The following is an 18,105-nucleotide window of genomic DNA, read 5'->3' on the forward strand; positions in this document are numbered from 1 at the left end:
CGTCATTCGCGGCTACATGTTCTTTTCCGGAAGCCATTTCCGGATGGCGCGTCGATGCCGGGATCTTGGTGCTGGGAAACCTAAGGGTCTCAGACTCACCGGAAGTCGTTCTGTCTTTGCAGAGACTACAGTGGAGGAACACTTTTGGTTCCGGTGCGGCTATTCTGTTCCGTTCCCCAGAACTCCCCAGGCCCAGGCTTTCTTCCTAGTTGGCTTCACAGACTGAGAGGAAAAACGTGCTCCATCAGACGGCACTGAAGGGTGGAAGGTGGCCTGAAGTTGTCTGAGTGCTGCTTTTCTTTACCTGGGCGGTGGAAAATAAAGCGCCGTTTGATCTGTGCAATTCAGATAGAAGAAGCTTCCAGCAAGTTCCACGGGATGGAGAGTGGGGGAAACAGGAAGGACTGAGAGTGAGCGGCTGTCAGTAGAGATAAACAAGTAACAGAACTTGAGGGTCTGCTATATCCAAAATCTAAACTTGAGTCCTGGGATTCAGTGGTGTTAATGCCCTCCAGAAATTCAAGCCAATTTTGTTGAAAGTGCTAAAATGAAAATAGGACTAGTCAAGAAGGGACACTTAGCTGAATGTAGGTTACAGGGATGGAATTCTCAAATGTGTTGTACCTGCTTCTCAGTATCGAAGATGGATTAGAACCAGTGAAGGAAATGGAAGAAACAATTCAGGCATAAAATAGGACTAATGTGAGTGATAATGTGAACTCTAGAATTGGTAGAGCCAAAATTCAAGCTAGAAGCAGACTGAGTGGAGAGATAGGTAAATACCAGGTCATAAAGGGCTAGGTGAGGTCAGCTGAGAAGTTTGGATGTGATATTCTTAGTGATGCTAACCCGTTAATAGGATTTTTACTCAAAAGGCAATAACGGTCAAATTTATAATTTTAAATGTTATTCTCTCTGTGCTATGGAAGAATGATTAAAGGGAAAAGAACAGTTTTTAGGAGACAACTGCTGTATTACAGGCCAAAGTGACTCTTAAATAGGTCAGTGATTGTAGCGATGGAGAGGGAGGTAAGAATTACAGAAATAATTGAGATAAAACTGAGTTTGCTGATCTTTTATGATCAGTGATTTTGTATCATATATAAGACTTTGCCTACTCCAAAGCCGTGGAGATAGTCTCCTGTGTTTTCTTCTAGATGCTTTACTATTTTACCTTTCACATTCAGGTCTATGAGTTATCTCAAATTAATTTTTATGAAATGTATGAAATTGGGATCAAGGTTCATTCCACCCACCCCATATTAATATCCAATTGACCCAGCCCTACTTACTGAAAAGACTCATTAGCCATTTCTCCCACTAAATTCTTATGGCACCTTTGATGTACCCACATACATGAGCGTGGTCTTTCCAGGTTTTCCATTGGTCTGTCTAATCTTGTACTACACTATCTTAATTAATGTAGCCTTATAATGAGTCTTTTTTTTAAATTGAAGTATAGTTGATTTACAATGTTATGTTAGTTTCAGGTGTACAGCAAAGTGATTCAGATATATATCTATATCTATATTATATATATACACACACACACATTTACATGTATATTCTTTTTCAGATTTTTGTCCTTTATAGGTTACTACAAGATATTGAATGTAGTTCCCTGTTCTATACAGTAGGTCCTTATTGTTTATCTATTTTATGTAAAGTAGTTTGTATCTGTTAATCCCAAATCCTAATTTATCCCTCCCCTGCTTTCCACTTTGGTAACCATTAGTTTGTTTTCAGTGTCTGTGGGTCTATTTCTGTTTGTAAATAAATTCATTTGTATCATTTTAGATTTCACGTGTAAGTGATATCATATGCTATTTGACTTGACTTCACTTAGTATGATAATTTCTGGGTCCATCCATGTTTCTGCAAATGGCATCATTTCATTTTTTTGTGGCTGAGTAATAGTATTCCATTGTGTATATATATGTGTGTGTATGTATGTATATATAATATATATCACATAATCTTTATCCATTCATCTGTCAGTGGTCATTTAGGTTGCTTCACTTCCATGTCCTGTCTATTGTAAATAATGGTGCTATGAACATTGGTGTGCATGTATCTTTTCAACAGAGTTTTCATTTTTTCCATGTTTATTTCCAGGAGTGGGATTGCTGGGTCATATAGTAAGTCTATTTTTAGATTTTTAAGGAATCTCCGTACTGTTCTCCATAGTGGCTGCACTAACTTACAGTCCCACCAATAATGTAGGGGGGTTTCTTTTTCTCCACACCCTCTCCAGCATTTATTATTTGTAGACTTTTTGATGAAAGCCATTCTGATTGCTGTGAGATGATACCTCATGGTAGTTTTGATTTGCATTTCTCTAATAATTAGCAATGTTGAGCATCTTTTCATGTACTTGTTAGCCATCTGTATGTCTTCTTTGGAGGAATGTGTGTTTAGGTCTTCTGCCCATTTTTTGATTGAGTTTTCTTATTTTTGATATTGAGCTGTGTGAGCTGTTTGTGTATTTTGGGAGTTAAGCCCTTATTAAGCTGTCAAAAGACCATAAGCTGTCTTTTTGTATTGTTTATGATTTCCTTTGCTGTGCAAAAGCTTGTAGGTTTAATTAGGTTCCAGTTTTTAATTTTTGCCTTTATTTCCATTACTCAAGAAGATAAATCCAAAAAAAAAATTCTATGATTTATGTCAGAGTATTCTGCCTATGTTTTCCTATAGGAATTTTATACACCGCTCCATTTACTTAAGTGGTCTTTAATTTCTCTCAGCCATGTTTTGTAGGTTACAGTGTAGAGGTCTTACATATCTTTCATTAGATTTATTCTTGAGTATTTTTTATGCTATTTTGTGTCATTGAAAAGTTGTAATATTCTACTTAACTGTTGCTAGTATATCGAAACCCTACTGATTTTTACATGCTGACCTTTTATCTAATCATCTTGCTAAGTTCCCTTATTATTTCTAATACTTGGTGAATTTTATTAGAATTTTTATTATCACAGTCTTGTCATCTGTTAATAAAGATGGTTTAATGTCTTCCTGTGCAATCATTATACCTTTTGTTTTTCTTACTGTTGTCACTGGCTAGGATGTCTACTGTAGTGTTGAATAGAAGTAGTGATGTCTTGGTTTTAACATCAACAGTAAAGCATTCAATATTAAATGCTTTCCTGCCTTTATTGAAATGTCCATTTGCTTTTTTCTCTACTGTGTTAATGTGAATTACATTGATTGATTTTCAGATGTTCTATGAAAGGGCAGTATGCATATGAAAAAAGCTCTACATCAATAGCTGTATTGAGGACCATAAAATGTACTTTGGTACTAAACAATCCACCAAAATGGTTAAAATTAAAAGGACTTCCAGTGCCAAGCATTGGCAAGGATATGGAGCACCAGTGATTGCTAGTGAGAATATAAACTGGTATAGCTACCAGTATAGCTCATTTATCTTCTTGAGTAATAGAAAAACTTAATACTATCTACTAAAGCTAGTCATACATATACTCTGTTGACTAGCAATTCTACCACTGGGCATATGCCCAAGAGAAAAGAATACTTATGTTCGTGTACAAGAATATTGATTAATCATAGTAGCAAAAACTGGAAATAACCTAAATGTCCTTTCATAGGAGAAAAAAATTACAGAGTAATGATTAAGAATGAATTACTAGTACACACAACAATATGGATGAACCTTGCATATATAATGTTGAGTTAGAGAAGCCAGAGTACATCTTGATTGATTCCATTTATATGAAGATAAAAAACTATTGTGAGGGACGTCAGAGGGTAATCTGGCTGGGAAGGGCAGTGAGGAAAACTTCTTGATGTGGGAAATATTATATATCTTAATTTGGATGATAATTTCACATGTAAAAATTTTTCAAGTTATCCACTCAAGATTTGTGCAGTTTATGCTTCAATAAAGTAGAGGAACAAGATTTAAAATAAGCAATGAAACATCAGAATTTGAAATTTTAAAAAAACCGTAACAGTTACAATAGCATCTGATATATTAAATACTGAAAAATAAATCTAGGATGTGCAAAAACATGTATGTTGAGAATTACAAAACATTGCTGAGAGAAATTAAAGAACACTTAAACAAGTGGAGAGACATTCTCTGTTCATGAATCAGACTCAAGATGTCAGTTTTTCACAGATTGATCTACTGATTCAATCTATCTCAATCAAAATCCCAAAGGCTTTTTCCATTTTGCAAAGTTGACAAACTGATTCTGAAATTTAATGGAAATGCAAAAGACTTAGAATAGCCAAATGAACTTTGAAAAATAAAGTTGAAGAACTAAAACTACCTAATTTCAACACATCAACCTTGTGTATTGACACAAAGATAGACAAATCAATAGCACAGAAGAGAGTCCATAAATAGACTCATGTATATGAACAACTGATTTTCAGCAAAGGTCCAGAGGTAAGTCAAAGCAGAAAGGAGAGTTGAAAAAGACAGTCTTCTCAGACGTTTCAATTGAAAAAGCATAGTCTTTTCAAGAAACTGGATATACAAAAGCAAAAAAGTGAACTTCAATACCTACCTTGCACCATCTACAAAAATTCACTCAAAATGGAGCATGGACCCAAATGTAAAACTTAAAACTGTGAAACTTCTATAAGAAAGATCTTTGTGACCTTGGGTTAGACAAAGATTTCTCAGATAGGACACCAAAAGTGTGATACATTAAAAGAAGTTTTAGACTTTACCAAAATTGAAGTTTCTGCACTTTGAAGATACTTGCAAATCATATTCAGAATAAAGGTGAAGAACTTGTATTCAGAATAGATGAAGAGTTCTCAAAAGTCGGTAATAAAATATCAGGATTTATAAATGGGCAAAAAAGTTGAATGATCATTTCATCAAAGATACATGGGTTATAGTCATTTTAAAATGTTGTGTCAAATTCCAGTAAAAAGAAAGATACATGGGCATCAAATAAACTCATGAAAATTGCTCTAAATCATATAATGTAGTGGTGGAATCACAGATACTAGCAGTCAATTATTATAATGTCATCTCTGCCCAAATGAGAGAAATTAAAGGGCTCTGTAAGAGTGGTGGGGAAATTACAAGAACACAGAGAAAGCCCTGAGGAAGTAATGCCTAAGCTGAGGCCTGGCAAGCAGGTAGGAGTTGGTCAAATAGAATGAGATTGACTGTGCCAAGCAGAGTGACAGCAAATGCAGAGGTATGGAAAGTAGAGGGAGAATGAAGAGTTGGGAAGTATAACTTTAGGGCTGTTCATTTGCATAAGCCTCTTCAAACCTTCTAATTTGGTATTCTAATTTTGTTTTTCCTAAATAAGCCCCCCTCATCCTCCCAACCACCAAACTGTGTAAGTTTAAGCCCCACAAAATCTTGATTTGCCCTAATAGAAGACATTGGTCATTCTTTTGGCAGCTCAGAATCTAAGCCCCCTTCTCATGTTTGGGGGATTCCCTGAGTCCCAGTTCCCACTGATGCAACCTCTCCAGAAACTGAAAATACTAAACTAGTTGAGAAGCTGAAAATTGCTTTCTCAACTTCACCTTTGGACTACAGGCCTGGACTTGACCTAGGCTCTGCCAATCACGTAAATTGGTAGCTTGTTAACACAAGGAATCAAGGAAGGACGTTGGTTAATTCTCTTTGGATGCAGCAGTGCTTGTTTCAAGGTCAAGTTTCAGAAGCAGAGACAGTGGTACAGAGCTCAGTGTTTAGTGCTTGGCAACAGTGGCTAAAGTGGACAAGTTGTGCAGTATACTTTTGGGATTTGTTTCTAGCTGTGTGACCCAGATTGACCCTGATTCTCTAGTCCTTTTGTCTATTCTGTGAACTGCACAATATTCTAATACAATTCCTTTATGCTGAAAACCAGAATCCATCTCTGTTGCTAATGACCAAGAACCCAAACTGACAATTTGATATTTGGAAGTGAAATGCTACAAAACAGACCCTAGTATGTAGAACTACTAGGGTCAGATGGAAGAAGCAGGATGGAAGGCACTGAAGACAATTCCAGGCTGGGGAAATGGTGACCCTGAGATGGGACATCAAACTTACACCATCAAGAAATGCATTCTAAAGCTGAGAAGCCTTGGAAAGAGATTTCTTCCCAGTCTCATGCTAGGTGTGACTGTGGAGGACAAGAAACCAGGGAGTCATAGCTGATCTGAAAAAGAAGACAGAGCATCACATCAAAGATCCTAGTCATGAAACTGGAACAAGTAATTGGATGAGACTTTGGCTGATCTCATCAACTAAAATGTGTACAGATGATAGTAGGCTGTTATCATTCCTTCCTGTTTCTTGGTATGGAGCCCAATTTTGCCTGACTGTCCATCTCCCCAACACATGACTAATTATCTGCAGTAATCCTGCCTCCTTGGCCAGCACTTGGTTTAGGAAGTGGCATATTATCAATCAGGTCAATGAGCTCTGAAAAAGTCTCTGGAGCAACCCAAGAGGAACACTACGAAATTCTTATAAAGGCAGAAGTAGGACAGGAAAGAGTAGAGGCAATAGAGTTTAAACGAAGAGTAAATTATAAAAGGTTATCACATACTGGAGTGGTCAAGAAAGAGATGGAAGGGAATTTGGCAATATGAAAATTACTATTTAGTGACCTTTGCAACAGGAATTCCAGGGTAATAATGAGGGCAAATGCAATACTACAGACGGTTAAAGAATGAATGGGAAGTGAGGAAAGCAGCAGGTTTTTAAGTTAAGGACAGTGACAGTAGCATCACAGGTCCTTCCTTTATACATGTTGACTCAGTGATTTGATGTACAAAGGCCACGTACTGGGTGAGAGCTATGCCCCTGTTCGGGAGTTCAGTATGATGAGATTATATCACGGGAGACATGGCTAGAGAGTTCTAGGGGAGGAAAACTTTTCCTTGATCTTCTTAGGGTTCCTGGCTGGCTTAAAAATCAAACTGACAAAGACAGATTAAAGGAGGAAAGCATACAGATTCACTTACCATAAGTTTTCCATGACAGGGGAACCTTTATAAGAAAATAAAGACTCAAATAAATGGTTAAGCCTGAGCATTTTTATACTAGGTTTGAAGAAGAGCAGAAAGTCACAGAAAAATGAAAGAGAAGGGTATGAGCTAAGGGTAGTAAACTGGAGGAAACTTGCATGGCCTGTTACTTCAGATAATGAGGAAATGAGTAAGTGCAAGTTACTACTGGGTATAGGGGTATTGGATTGAGATTTTAATTTTCTTATATTTTTCCATTTCTATGTTTTCCAGGCTTAACAATTTTAACTGATCTAATTTAAAATTAGAAAACTCTTTTTTAAATGTGTTTAATATTATTGCTGGGAATGTTTTATTGTTTTCTAATTTTTGGAGCTTGGTAATCCATTGTGTGATATCTAGAAACTGCCATTTGGCACAGTAGAAAGGAAGAATGAGAGGATGAGATTTTGCAATTCTAATCTAATGGATGCTGTTATATAAACTTTTAAGAACACTGTAATACTAGCAACATCTTCTGTATACTTGTTCTTAAGAAACATTTGCTGGGCAACAAAAACACTTGAGAATTTTTACATGATTTATTTAATAATAAACCAATTAAAGATACAAAAACGTTTAGAGGATTCCAAAATTTCAATTTTTGTTTAAATACAAATTCACTTTGTAATATGAAAACATATAACATTAGACCTCTAAACATAGTGATTTTTTTCATCTACAAAAATTTTTTTTGCTATACTAGAAAATTTGCAGAAAACAATTTTTCTTGTGAAATTAAATGTACATTATTTACAGCTGAAAAAGTAATCTAAAAACTATTTCATTTCAGAAACTTGGATATATATGTATATTATCTTTGTATGCAATTCCCCCTCCCCCCACTCCCAATAAAAAAATGATCCAAAATATAAAGCAATTACGCTTTTATAGCAACTGACTAAGTCAGGTTAGCCCAAGGCTTGGTTGCTTTCTGGGATCTTAAAGAGCCCTGACTCTTTCAGAATAGCAGTTTATCATTTAGCACTCAGCAGCGTAAGACTACTAGGGGACCACAATGCACAGTGGCCTAGAAAGTTAATGAACAAAGTATTTAGGAAGAATTCAGTTCATAGCAGATCTTACAGATAACAGAAAAATGAATTTTGTAGGGCCATTAATTTTTCTGCAATATTTTAGCTATATTTACATTAGGAGATAAGCTGATAATGTTTTAATTGATATAACTTTAAAACTTAGGGGTTAGAATCATAAAATTTAGAACTAGATAGGAAATGAGAGATCATCTAGTCTAATCCAATACATCCCTCCTCTGATGACAACCGAGGCCCAGAAAGATCAAGTGGCTTGCCCACGGTTACACACTAAGGCGAGAGCCACTCGTAGGCTGATGCTTTTACACTATCCTGCTTTGGAAACAGGTTCAGCCATATCGTGGGCACATTTCAATTTTTAATGTTATATTTTACATAGTCATAGTTCAATATACAGTGCAACAAACTAAAGTCAATCCAAGTGAAATCATAATTTTAACAAAGCATAAAATAGGTGTCTTGCATTTGAAAGAGTCAAGACTTAACCTATACAAGTGGAATGAAAATAGCTCCTCTATAAATTTCCTGATGCCTTATATTTAAGTACTGTATTTACAAAAGAATCAGAAAAGCTAATATGGTATAAAATTTAAAAAGAAACTTTAAAAATGTTTATGATATAGCCGTTGGAAAAAAAATCTCAAAAGAATGTCTTCATAGTATAAAATGCCTGGTTCCTTCACAAATGAATTCTGAAACATCTGGAGAACAAAGAGAAACACTTGGGTTTTCCTCTCATCTAACAAAGTCAAAATTAGCTCTAAGTTACTGTTTTTAACAAGTAACTACAAAATTAGGAACATTTGTAGAATTTGTCTTAGAAATCAATCAGTTTACGTACAATTGAAAATGCTCAGTTAAAAAACAACTACCCATAATTCCTTTGGTGTGTTAATTAGAAAGCATTGGGTTCCAGCAGTTCACTTTTCACAGCTACGGGAGAGGTAAATCCATTGGAACTGGACACCACCATCACATAAGGCTGTGGCTGTGGCTCAGTTTCTTCAGTGCCTTCTTTCAAGTTATCTTCCACCTCCTTTTTCTCTACTTCCTGCACAGGAGTTTTTGTTTCTTGAGCTTTGATAACTGAAGTGATCACAGTGCCAGGTGGGTGAGCCACCAGCTGTGAGCTGCGAGGAGAAAAGGTCACCACGGGTGTGGTAGCACTGAAGGACGGAGATGAAGCCACGCTGACGGTTCCGTTGCAAACGGACTGAACGCTGCTGGTGAGGACCTGCTGTACATGGGCAGGGCTCAGGACGATGGAAGGGGGCGAGCCCGGCTTCTGCGACTGCAGCATGACGTTCTCCTTCAGTACTGTCATGGGCTGCGATGATGGAATGGCTTGTAAGATAAACTTCTGAGACCCCGCACCTGATGAGGGGTCTGTGCTGGCTATCACTGTCGTGATTGGCACTGTCTGGAGTGTTACTGTGTGCAAATGCTGGTTCCCAGGAGATACAACCACTGGAACCTGGGCTGGAGCTGGTATGGTCCTGTGGAGATTATGAAATAAAAGTGAGGAAATTAGCATAATCTACATCGTTGAAAACTTTAACATGTGACAAGTCATTGTGACAAAACATGAGTTACTCACTTCCAATGCGACTTCCCATATTTTCAAAACAACATAAACACTGTGCCTGACCCTGTATTAAACGCTGTACATACAGTGACGCCCAACACAAATCTCTCAGTCCATTAACTATGATACCATCTGGTGAAAAAAAAAAAGTCTGCACAATGTGCTTTATTGACACAAATGGGGAAGCAATTATGTTGGAGGAGGAAGACATCAAAATGTTTCACCAAGAATTTATGTAGAAGATGCCTGAAAGAAAATTAGGAATTTTAAAACAAACGTATTGGATTCACTATCATCATTTTAATACCTGATGGATAGTATCATTAATATGCCCAGCCAAATGACCAAACATCACATGATTATAATTGTTTCCAACTTGTTTTCCTATCGAGAGGGAAAACACTCAATTAACTAAAATAAAAAACACTTCAATCTGAAATGTGTATGTGACAGAATTATTAGAAGAATTTTAATAGTTCATGATTCATATCATATTACATAAGACAAGTCATGATATAATTAACTCATGAGGCTTCTTCAGGCTGGCAGAGAGAGCAAAAAATAAGGCCAAGCCTTGGCAAAAATAAATAGAAGCATGTTTTAGCAGTTTTCTCAGCTCAAATAATTTTCACAAAGTTGTCATAAAGCTACAATTTAACATAAAACCCTTTAACATAAAATCCAGTTTGTATAAGGTTGTTAATCCCATTTATTGAAGAAAAGAGATACATAAATGGTTATGAGTCGATTTAATTTTAAAAGTTCAGAGCTGTGAAATTTATAGTTATGGCCATTGTTACTATAAAACAAATGCAGTTGAAAAAATTCAGCACCTGGATCTCCACTGTGTTTCCCCCGAATTCTGTAAAGCTGTATTACAAAAGAGGGATAACTGCTACTCCAAATGGCTAAGAGCTGGATTAGTCCCCATAAACCAAATGTTAATTATTGCCAGGAGATCATCGCAGGTAAATTTTAGTCAGTTGTAGTTATGCGGCCTGTCACATGTGAGAAATGAAATTCTGGAGGAGAAAACAGATGGGCTAGGTGAGATGAAGACTCAGCACGACTCATGAGAAGCTCAACGAAGCAGACACACGCAGGATAACTAGGGCCCACCCATTCGTGTAGGGTACCGACTCCCAAGTTCCGTTTGTCACCACGGTCACCACTGTGAGGGTCAGCCTACTGCAGGATATCGGCAGCTCTTTGGAAGGACACTGCTAGAAGAGAATATGAATCAGGTGATGAAGATTTAATAGGTTGGCAGGGTATGGCTAGGAATAAAGGCCAGATGTACTAACATTATTGAGCGGGCAGGGATGAGTTGGAAGGATACAGAATAACTTTGGGAAGTAGGACATCCTTCCAAAATACACTGTGCCTCCCTTCTTCTCCCCTGCCTGCCTGAATCAGGATATCCTGGGTGGAATCTAAACCTGAGCGTGGTACCTGACCCTGCAGACAGATACCATTTTTTAAATAAAAAGGACCCAAGGGCTTCCCATGCAAGAGTTCATGCACACGTAGTGTACATACAGATCAACGGTACTTGACATATCGTAAGCATACAGATTGTCTCTATAAACATGGATAGCCTTGCCCCTCTATCAGTACTATGATCCCCATTTTACATGTGACAGGAAACTGCACAAAGAAGTTGAACAGCTTGCCTAAGGTGACCAGTTAGATAGGAAGTCATCCAACTGCAGAGCCTCTGTGCTTAACCATGACAACATCCTGCCACTTCTTGAGTCCTAAATAACTTCAGCTAAGGTGAACATTTACTTTCTCATCTTTAAACTGTGGGGAGTTACAACTCTTTAATACACACCTTCCCTCTCTCAGGTGTGGCATGAGCAATAATGTACTTGGAAAATTTCCATACTGCTTATCAGGGCTACCACTAGATGGTCAATGTTTTTTTCAAACAGAAAAAGGATAACCCTTTCTTGAAACACCTGACTGCCATCTGCCAGAAAATATATACTGATGTACAAAATCTGCAACATAAATATGTTGGCTTATTTGAACAAATTCCAAAGCAATTTAATTTTCACAAAAAATTCAGAGATTAAAGAATAAAATATTACACAGCCTTTTCTCAACCACAGGAAATTTATATTATCTTTTTCTGTTAATGCAGGAACTGTCAGTTGTGCCTGGTTACATTATATGGTATAACAAAGGTCATATTACAGTTTACTACTTACAAAAATTCTCCTAAGCTGCTTGTAACCAACTGGTACAATACTGGTAATTTAAAATTCCTCAAACTTTCTGAAGCTAAGAAAGATATACAATATAACATTTAGCTTTTGTTGAATACTTACTCAGCTGTCAGAAAGTGTCTTTTAATTGTTTTAACTACCTGTAAGATTAAGTAATACTCATCTTTATTTTATAGTTAGAATAGTTAATTTGATCCAATGTCACATCTAATCATTGGCTGGAAGGCTAGAAGGTTATGTCCGCATTCTTCCTACTCCATCACATTACTTTTAAGGTAACCTACACATTATATATTTTCAGAGGCTAATTTATTTAAAAGGCCTAAGACAAACTATTAGTGCTTGAATAACACTATAGAGAAATAAATTATACCAGGTAGGTATATGGACTTCCAAGTTTACCAAGAGACAATTTGAAGAAAATATTTTACCAGAGGTTTATTTTTGTGAAGTCAGAGTCAAAATTAAAACTTGTAAAACTGAGTACATATACCATAAATCAATTAATAAGAATTTAATCAATGTCAATATAGATACAGCTGGCCCTCCATATCCATCCATGGTCTCCATGTCTGCAAATTCAACCAACTGCCAATGGAAAATATCTGCCTCCCCCCAAAAAATTCCAGAAAGTTTCAAGATGCAAAACTTGAATTTGCCACATGCTAGCAACTATTTACACAGCATTTACACTGTGTTACGTATTGTAAGTTATCTAGAGATGACTTAAAGTATATGGGAGGATGTATGTAGGTTATATGAAAATACTATGTATGCCATTTTACATAAGGGGCTTGAGCATCCTCGTATTTTGTTATCTGAAGGGGGTTCTGGAACCAATCACTTGAGGACACTGAGGGACAACTGTATGTGCCATTATGTGAGATAAAAATAAATGAGCAAAGAAAAAAATTGAGAAAAAACATGTTGCTACCTCATTGTAAGTAAGTGATAATTCATGTCATTACATGAATCAACTGGCAGGACAGCAAATCATTAAGCTACTGCTTTAGGGGTATTTGAAATACTGAGGGGTGAAAAGTCATGGTGATGTCAGCTGACTTGACAAATAGTGAAACAGAAATAAGGGTATAAATAAAAACAGAAGAGGAATAAGGCAAAATGCTATAAATTCTGAATTTCGATGGATGGTAAGTAGGTGTTCAATGTACTATTTCAACCTTTCCATTTTTTGAAATTTCTTGTAACAAAAAGTTGGCATAATTACAGTGAAAATAAGTAGGATTTTGGGGGGGGAATAAAATGTAAACAAATGAGAGAAGAATTTTTTTTAGGTCAAAGGAATTTAGAGTGTGTGTGGATACATGCACACATATAAATATAGAATAATTTCTACAAGAATAAATTGTTTTAAAGTTTGAAAAGTTTAACTTTGTATCTTCATTTTATAGGTAGTCTACATAGAGAACTCATTACTCTAAGAAGAGATAAAGAATGATAATTTACACTACTTCAAATAAATTCTATAAATATGAAGGGGTGTTATATATCAGACTATGCTAGGTGCTGGGAACAGGACGATGAATAAAATCTAGCTCCCAAAGATTTAAATACATAGCAAGAGACAGGCGTTAAGTCAACTAAAACACCTGGTTCAGGTACAGAATGTGGTTCAGGCAAGTAAGGAGCTTCAGCTGGAGAACAAGGAAGGCACCATGAACAGACTGAGAGCTGGCGTGGGGGCTATGGAAACTGGCCCGCACTCTGTGCGCAACGTAGATCTAACAAAAGCTGCAATATCACAAATGTTGACTTTTGACCCACTTAACAAGGAATGGCTCTGGTCAGAAACATGACATAATGAAATGCATCAGTAACATTTAGATTACCAGAGGCAGGAAGCAGGCAGAGTCTAGAGAACTCTCAGAGAATTTGGAAATGAAGATTTTGAAAAATATATAGCAAAGACAGCTTGAAAATCACAGGCAGGGAGTATTATTAGAATGTTTTAATATCTGGCACTGAGTTTTTTCCTGAAATTGACATTCACAGTAATAAAGTATCCAATATAATATCATAATTTAGTATCTTCAATTGCTAGAGGTGTGTGTTTTTGTTGTTGTTTTTCTTCTGGTTTATTTTTATTCTGAAGGCCTAAAAAAGGAAATTTTGATTAGACGTGCTTAAAAAAACAACTTAATCAACCCAAGAAGGGAGTCCCAGTGATCAGCTGTGGCCATTGTATGCTTCTTATCAACACAAATACGCATGATGATAAGATGGCAGAGATTAGAAACCAATGGGAGGAACCACATATTTCCTATTAAATATTCAGTAGTAATAAGTAACCAACAGAACTTAGAGGAAAACAAAACCTTAAAAGGAAAATAAAGTTCAATAGGTACTTTTTTAATTAAAATGGAAAAAATGCGGTCTTTATACTCACAAGTCAACAATTTAACAGAACTCCATCTGAGAAAATAGCATCTTCCCAAGAAATAATGTGTATTTCCTTTAACTCAGTGCAATTCCAAAAGGTCATGATACGTCCATTTATGGAAAATTTTTATAGCTTCTAACTTTGTTTGAAAAATAGTATCACAGTTTAAAAATAAAGAACCACCGATACAATCTGAGGACTGATGTACTGCTGCTGAAACAATCTGTTGACCAAGAGTTCTAGCTTGAAATCTATATAATTTTTATTCTCACTTTTGAATCCCAGCACATTTAACAAAAGATGACTCTGGTCAGAAACCTGGCACGATGATGTGCATCGGTAACTTTAATTTTCTCACCTAATACTCTGAACGGAGGAATTTAATGCTTCATCCTGCACGCTGCTGGTTGTGTCTCCCTCCGGAACAGCCTGTACCGGCTGCACCACGTGAATAGTCCGGAAGAGCTGCGTAGGGTATGGCGTCTGCGTGGGCGGCACTGTCCTCAGAACCTCTGACGGCTGTGCCACTTCCACGGGCTCTTTGGGTTTTGCGGCTTTAGAATTCCCTGCTTTCAGCACTGTAGTGGCTCCTCCTTTTATCCCTGGACTGCAAGATGAAGATACTCTCGACCGGCTTGCTTGGTTCCTGCTCGAGGTGGTTGTTGAAGACAGTGATGGATCTGAAGAGTCCATGCTGGAACTTGGATCCTCATCATCTATATAAATCAGATCTTTTGGCATATCCTTAAACTGATACACCAAACGCTGACCTTCTACTTTTGCCAGAATACCCCTTTGGTAATAGTACCTAGTCAAAGCAGACAATATTATCAATATTTTGTTCAGTTAAACATAAACTAAAATAATATTCAACACAATAAAAATTTCTGAATCATATACAGAAGTTAAAAGTTGGAGACCAACAAAGGAGAAAAGAATTTCTAAATGAGGGGTGGCTATTTTATTTCCCTTCCATAGCTTACTGTAATGTCCCTATCGGTTTAAATTTGATTCAGTAAATGTGATACAGTTTTCTGTGTAAAACTTAATGATGCACAAATAGAAGTGATTCAGATTTGGGCAGTGATTTTAATTAAATCAAGAACCTAAAGACTATAAGTTTAAAAATAAAACACAAACTGTAACTAAATAATTCTGGTTTAAGAAGGTTATCAAATTATCAGATCACTGCTATTTCTAATCTTTCTCAAATATACACAGATCTTGCAGACTAAATGACATGATCACAGAAAAACAAACTAAAAGAGGGCTTAAGGATAAAATGGTACCTTCGTTCAACATTTTTATGATGTCTAATATTATTCTCGAAGCATTAATTTATTCCAAAATAACATACTACACATCATATCTGAGATTCATGTTTTAAAATGGACCCTCTTATTAAGTACATGCATTACCACTGTTTGTCACTTTGTGCTGAATTTAAGTGTAATGGCTCAGAACATATGAGACTTGTGGTCGATTTACAATCCCCAATGACAGCTTAACATTTTCTGATCCCTTCATAAATAAAATATCTGTTGTTTGCGTGAAGACTTTGGGGGGAAAGAGAACATTTTCCCCGACTGGAATAAGATTTCAATTTAAATACATACTCATTTCTATAAGTAGTGTGGGTTCAGCACTTCAATAGTAACACTCACCATTTCTTTAATCCTCTGACTTTTGAGTATTTAGGAAACGATAACTCTTAACACAATGAACTACAGAAACATCACGCACCTGAGAGCTCTTCCCATGGTCTCATAATTCATGTCAGGTTTGTTTTTGTGCTTCCCCCACAACCTGGATACTGCTTTAGAATCTACCAATTTAAAAATGCCTTTTTCTCGCTGGGTCCATTTGATATATTTAGGACAAGTAGCTTTGTCCTGGAGCAGTGCCAGTAAAAACTCCCAAAGATAAATTGTGTTTCCTGAAACAAAAGCAATTTCTTTTTAACTGACCAAAAATTCATTTGAAAGAGCACAATATAAAACACAACTAAAAGTCTTATTAAGTTCCATCTATAATTATACAAACTTATTACACAATTCAGTTAGTACTGGTGATATAATGGTCATAATTTTTAGGGTCTAATACACATCTTTTTATTAGTCCCATAAAAGATACCTGAACAGACCAATCCTGCCAATTAGATTTGTGATGACTTAGGGAGAAAGCACTTCAAGACAATTTTTTTCAGCCTTTTTAAGAACCATTATTACATAGAAGAAACTGAATAGGAGTTGTACAAAAACTTTCAATAGTTCTTTTTATATTAAGAGCCAGCAGATTAGTCTCAACAATCTTCTTCAACTTGGGCAGCAGTTATGAAAATGCTAGAACTCCAAGACAATGTAATATGTAACTGAACTGAATGTAAATGAACTGAAAACCGAATGTGGCTAAATTCTTCCAAGAGACTTAGTATTAAATGAAAGGATAGATGATTTTGACAGGTACGTGGAAATCTCCTGAACAGATTTCTTGGCTTGCATTATTACCAGTCCCCTCACAAAAAGTGGTGACTGTATCTTATAAGCATTTCAGTAAAGCTTGTGGTTTCTACTTACAACATGCAGACATTTTAAAGCAATCCAAATGTTACCTGACCTGTAAGTATTATAGGGAAATTATAGTAGTACTTACCCTTCCCATCTTTATTTTTCTTCTTCACAGATATGTTGGGTGTAGTGGTGGGGGAATCTGGTCGTGGTGGTTTCGTTTTTCTCCCTGAAATCAGAACAGCTCTTATGTAAGTATGTGCCTCCCAAAGTGAGAGAGAATGGACAATTTAGCTGTTTATAAATGCTATTTTGTCATTTATCCTAAATTTCAAGTACCAAACATTTTGCTCTTTATATATTGAACACATATACTGGCTTCCTAAATGCTATTTATTAAAAGGAAAATAACTTCAGTAAAAATTTAACATTAATACAGGTTAGATCACAAACACTTTTATGCAGAAAACAATACTTTGGCTCATTTGCAAAAATGAGGTTAAGTTTAAACTTTACATTTTGTCTCTGAGGTGATGATAGTGACAGTGCTTTCTTAAAATCTGGGGGAATATTCTTGATGCTGATAAAACCTGAGCTCAAAAAATAAGCCAGATATGTTTGTCTGCCTCTTGATTACATAAGTTTTAAGGCAGGAGAAGTGGGTTTTTAGCTTCTCTCTCTTCTAAATATATCTCTGTCTATAGTTAGTTCTCAAATATTGGAAACTGCCCAAAACTTCTAGATACAAAAAATAAGTGAGGCAAAATTTTGGTAAACCACAAGGTCAATTTTTATTTTCTTGTGTATTTTTAAACATCTCATTGTTCTATATTTCTTTCAATTTACAGCAAGCAAACTTTACAGTTATCCATCATCCAGTCTCTAGACAAGTTCATTGCAACAGCGTTAAACTGTATTTTGTGCAGCCTTAGTCTGGGTCAATCAACTATTCCAAAGCCGTGTTTGTGCTCTTCTTGTGCCACTTATCTAGAACCACAACTTGGCAGCAGTGTTGCCTAAGATTTACGTTGAGGTGAGAACACTGTCTGAACAGATTATCGCTCTGTATATGAGACAATGAAGATTAAGCATAAAATGGACACCTTAGTTAGTATCTCTTACCCCAACATCCTTGAGGCTGACTCTCACTGGTCTAGATCACAGGGGTGAAAGCTGGGGTAATATAATATAGGGCAGTAACTTAGAAAAGCAGAATTTGAGAGCTAAAGTCACAAGGTTAGTAACAAAACATCTGCAGACAAACTGAATAGGAAAACACCTCTGAAGTGAAGGTGAGTAAGCGTCAAGGAGAAGAGGTTCAAAAAAG

The 18,105-nt window shown here is 36.3% G+C and overlaps 1 protein-coding gene across 6 annotated transcripts in view; it reads right to left on the minus strand.

Annotated features, from left to right (window-relative positions):
• Nucleotides 1-7,527: 7,527 nt before the first annotated feature.
• ELF1 (E74 like ETS transcription factor 1) overlaps nt 7,528-18,105 on the minus strand; it is a 91,312-nt gene continuing 80,734 nt past the window's right edge. For all 6 annotated transcript variants that reach the window (XM_031466083.2, XM_031466082.2, XM_010991181.3 and 3 more), the window contains 4 exons: nt 16,924-17,007; nt 16,015-16,207; nt 14,630-15,079; nt 7,528-9,550 (listed from right to left, as the gene is read on the minus strand). In XM_031466083.2, the coding sequence (XP_031321943.1) occupies nt 8,950-9,550; nt 14,630-15,079; nt 16,015-16,207; nt 16,924-17,007 (1,328 nt within the window). In that variant the 3' untranslated portion in view covers nt 7,528-8,949. The remainder of the gene's footprint in view (nt 9,551-14,629; nt 15,080-16,014; nt 16,208-16,923; nt 17,008-18,105) is intronic.

This window comes from Camelus dromedarius, chromosome 13 (assembly GCF_036321535.1).
Source record: "Camelus dromedarius isolate mCamDro1 chromosome 13, mCamDro1.pat, whole genome shotgun sequence".
Classification (NCBI taxonomy): domain Eukaryota; kingdom Metazoa; phylum Chordata; class Mammalia; order Artiodactyla; family Camelidae; genus Camelus; species Camelus dromedarius.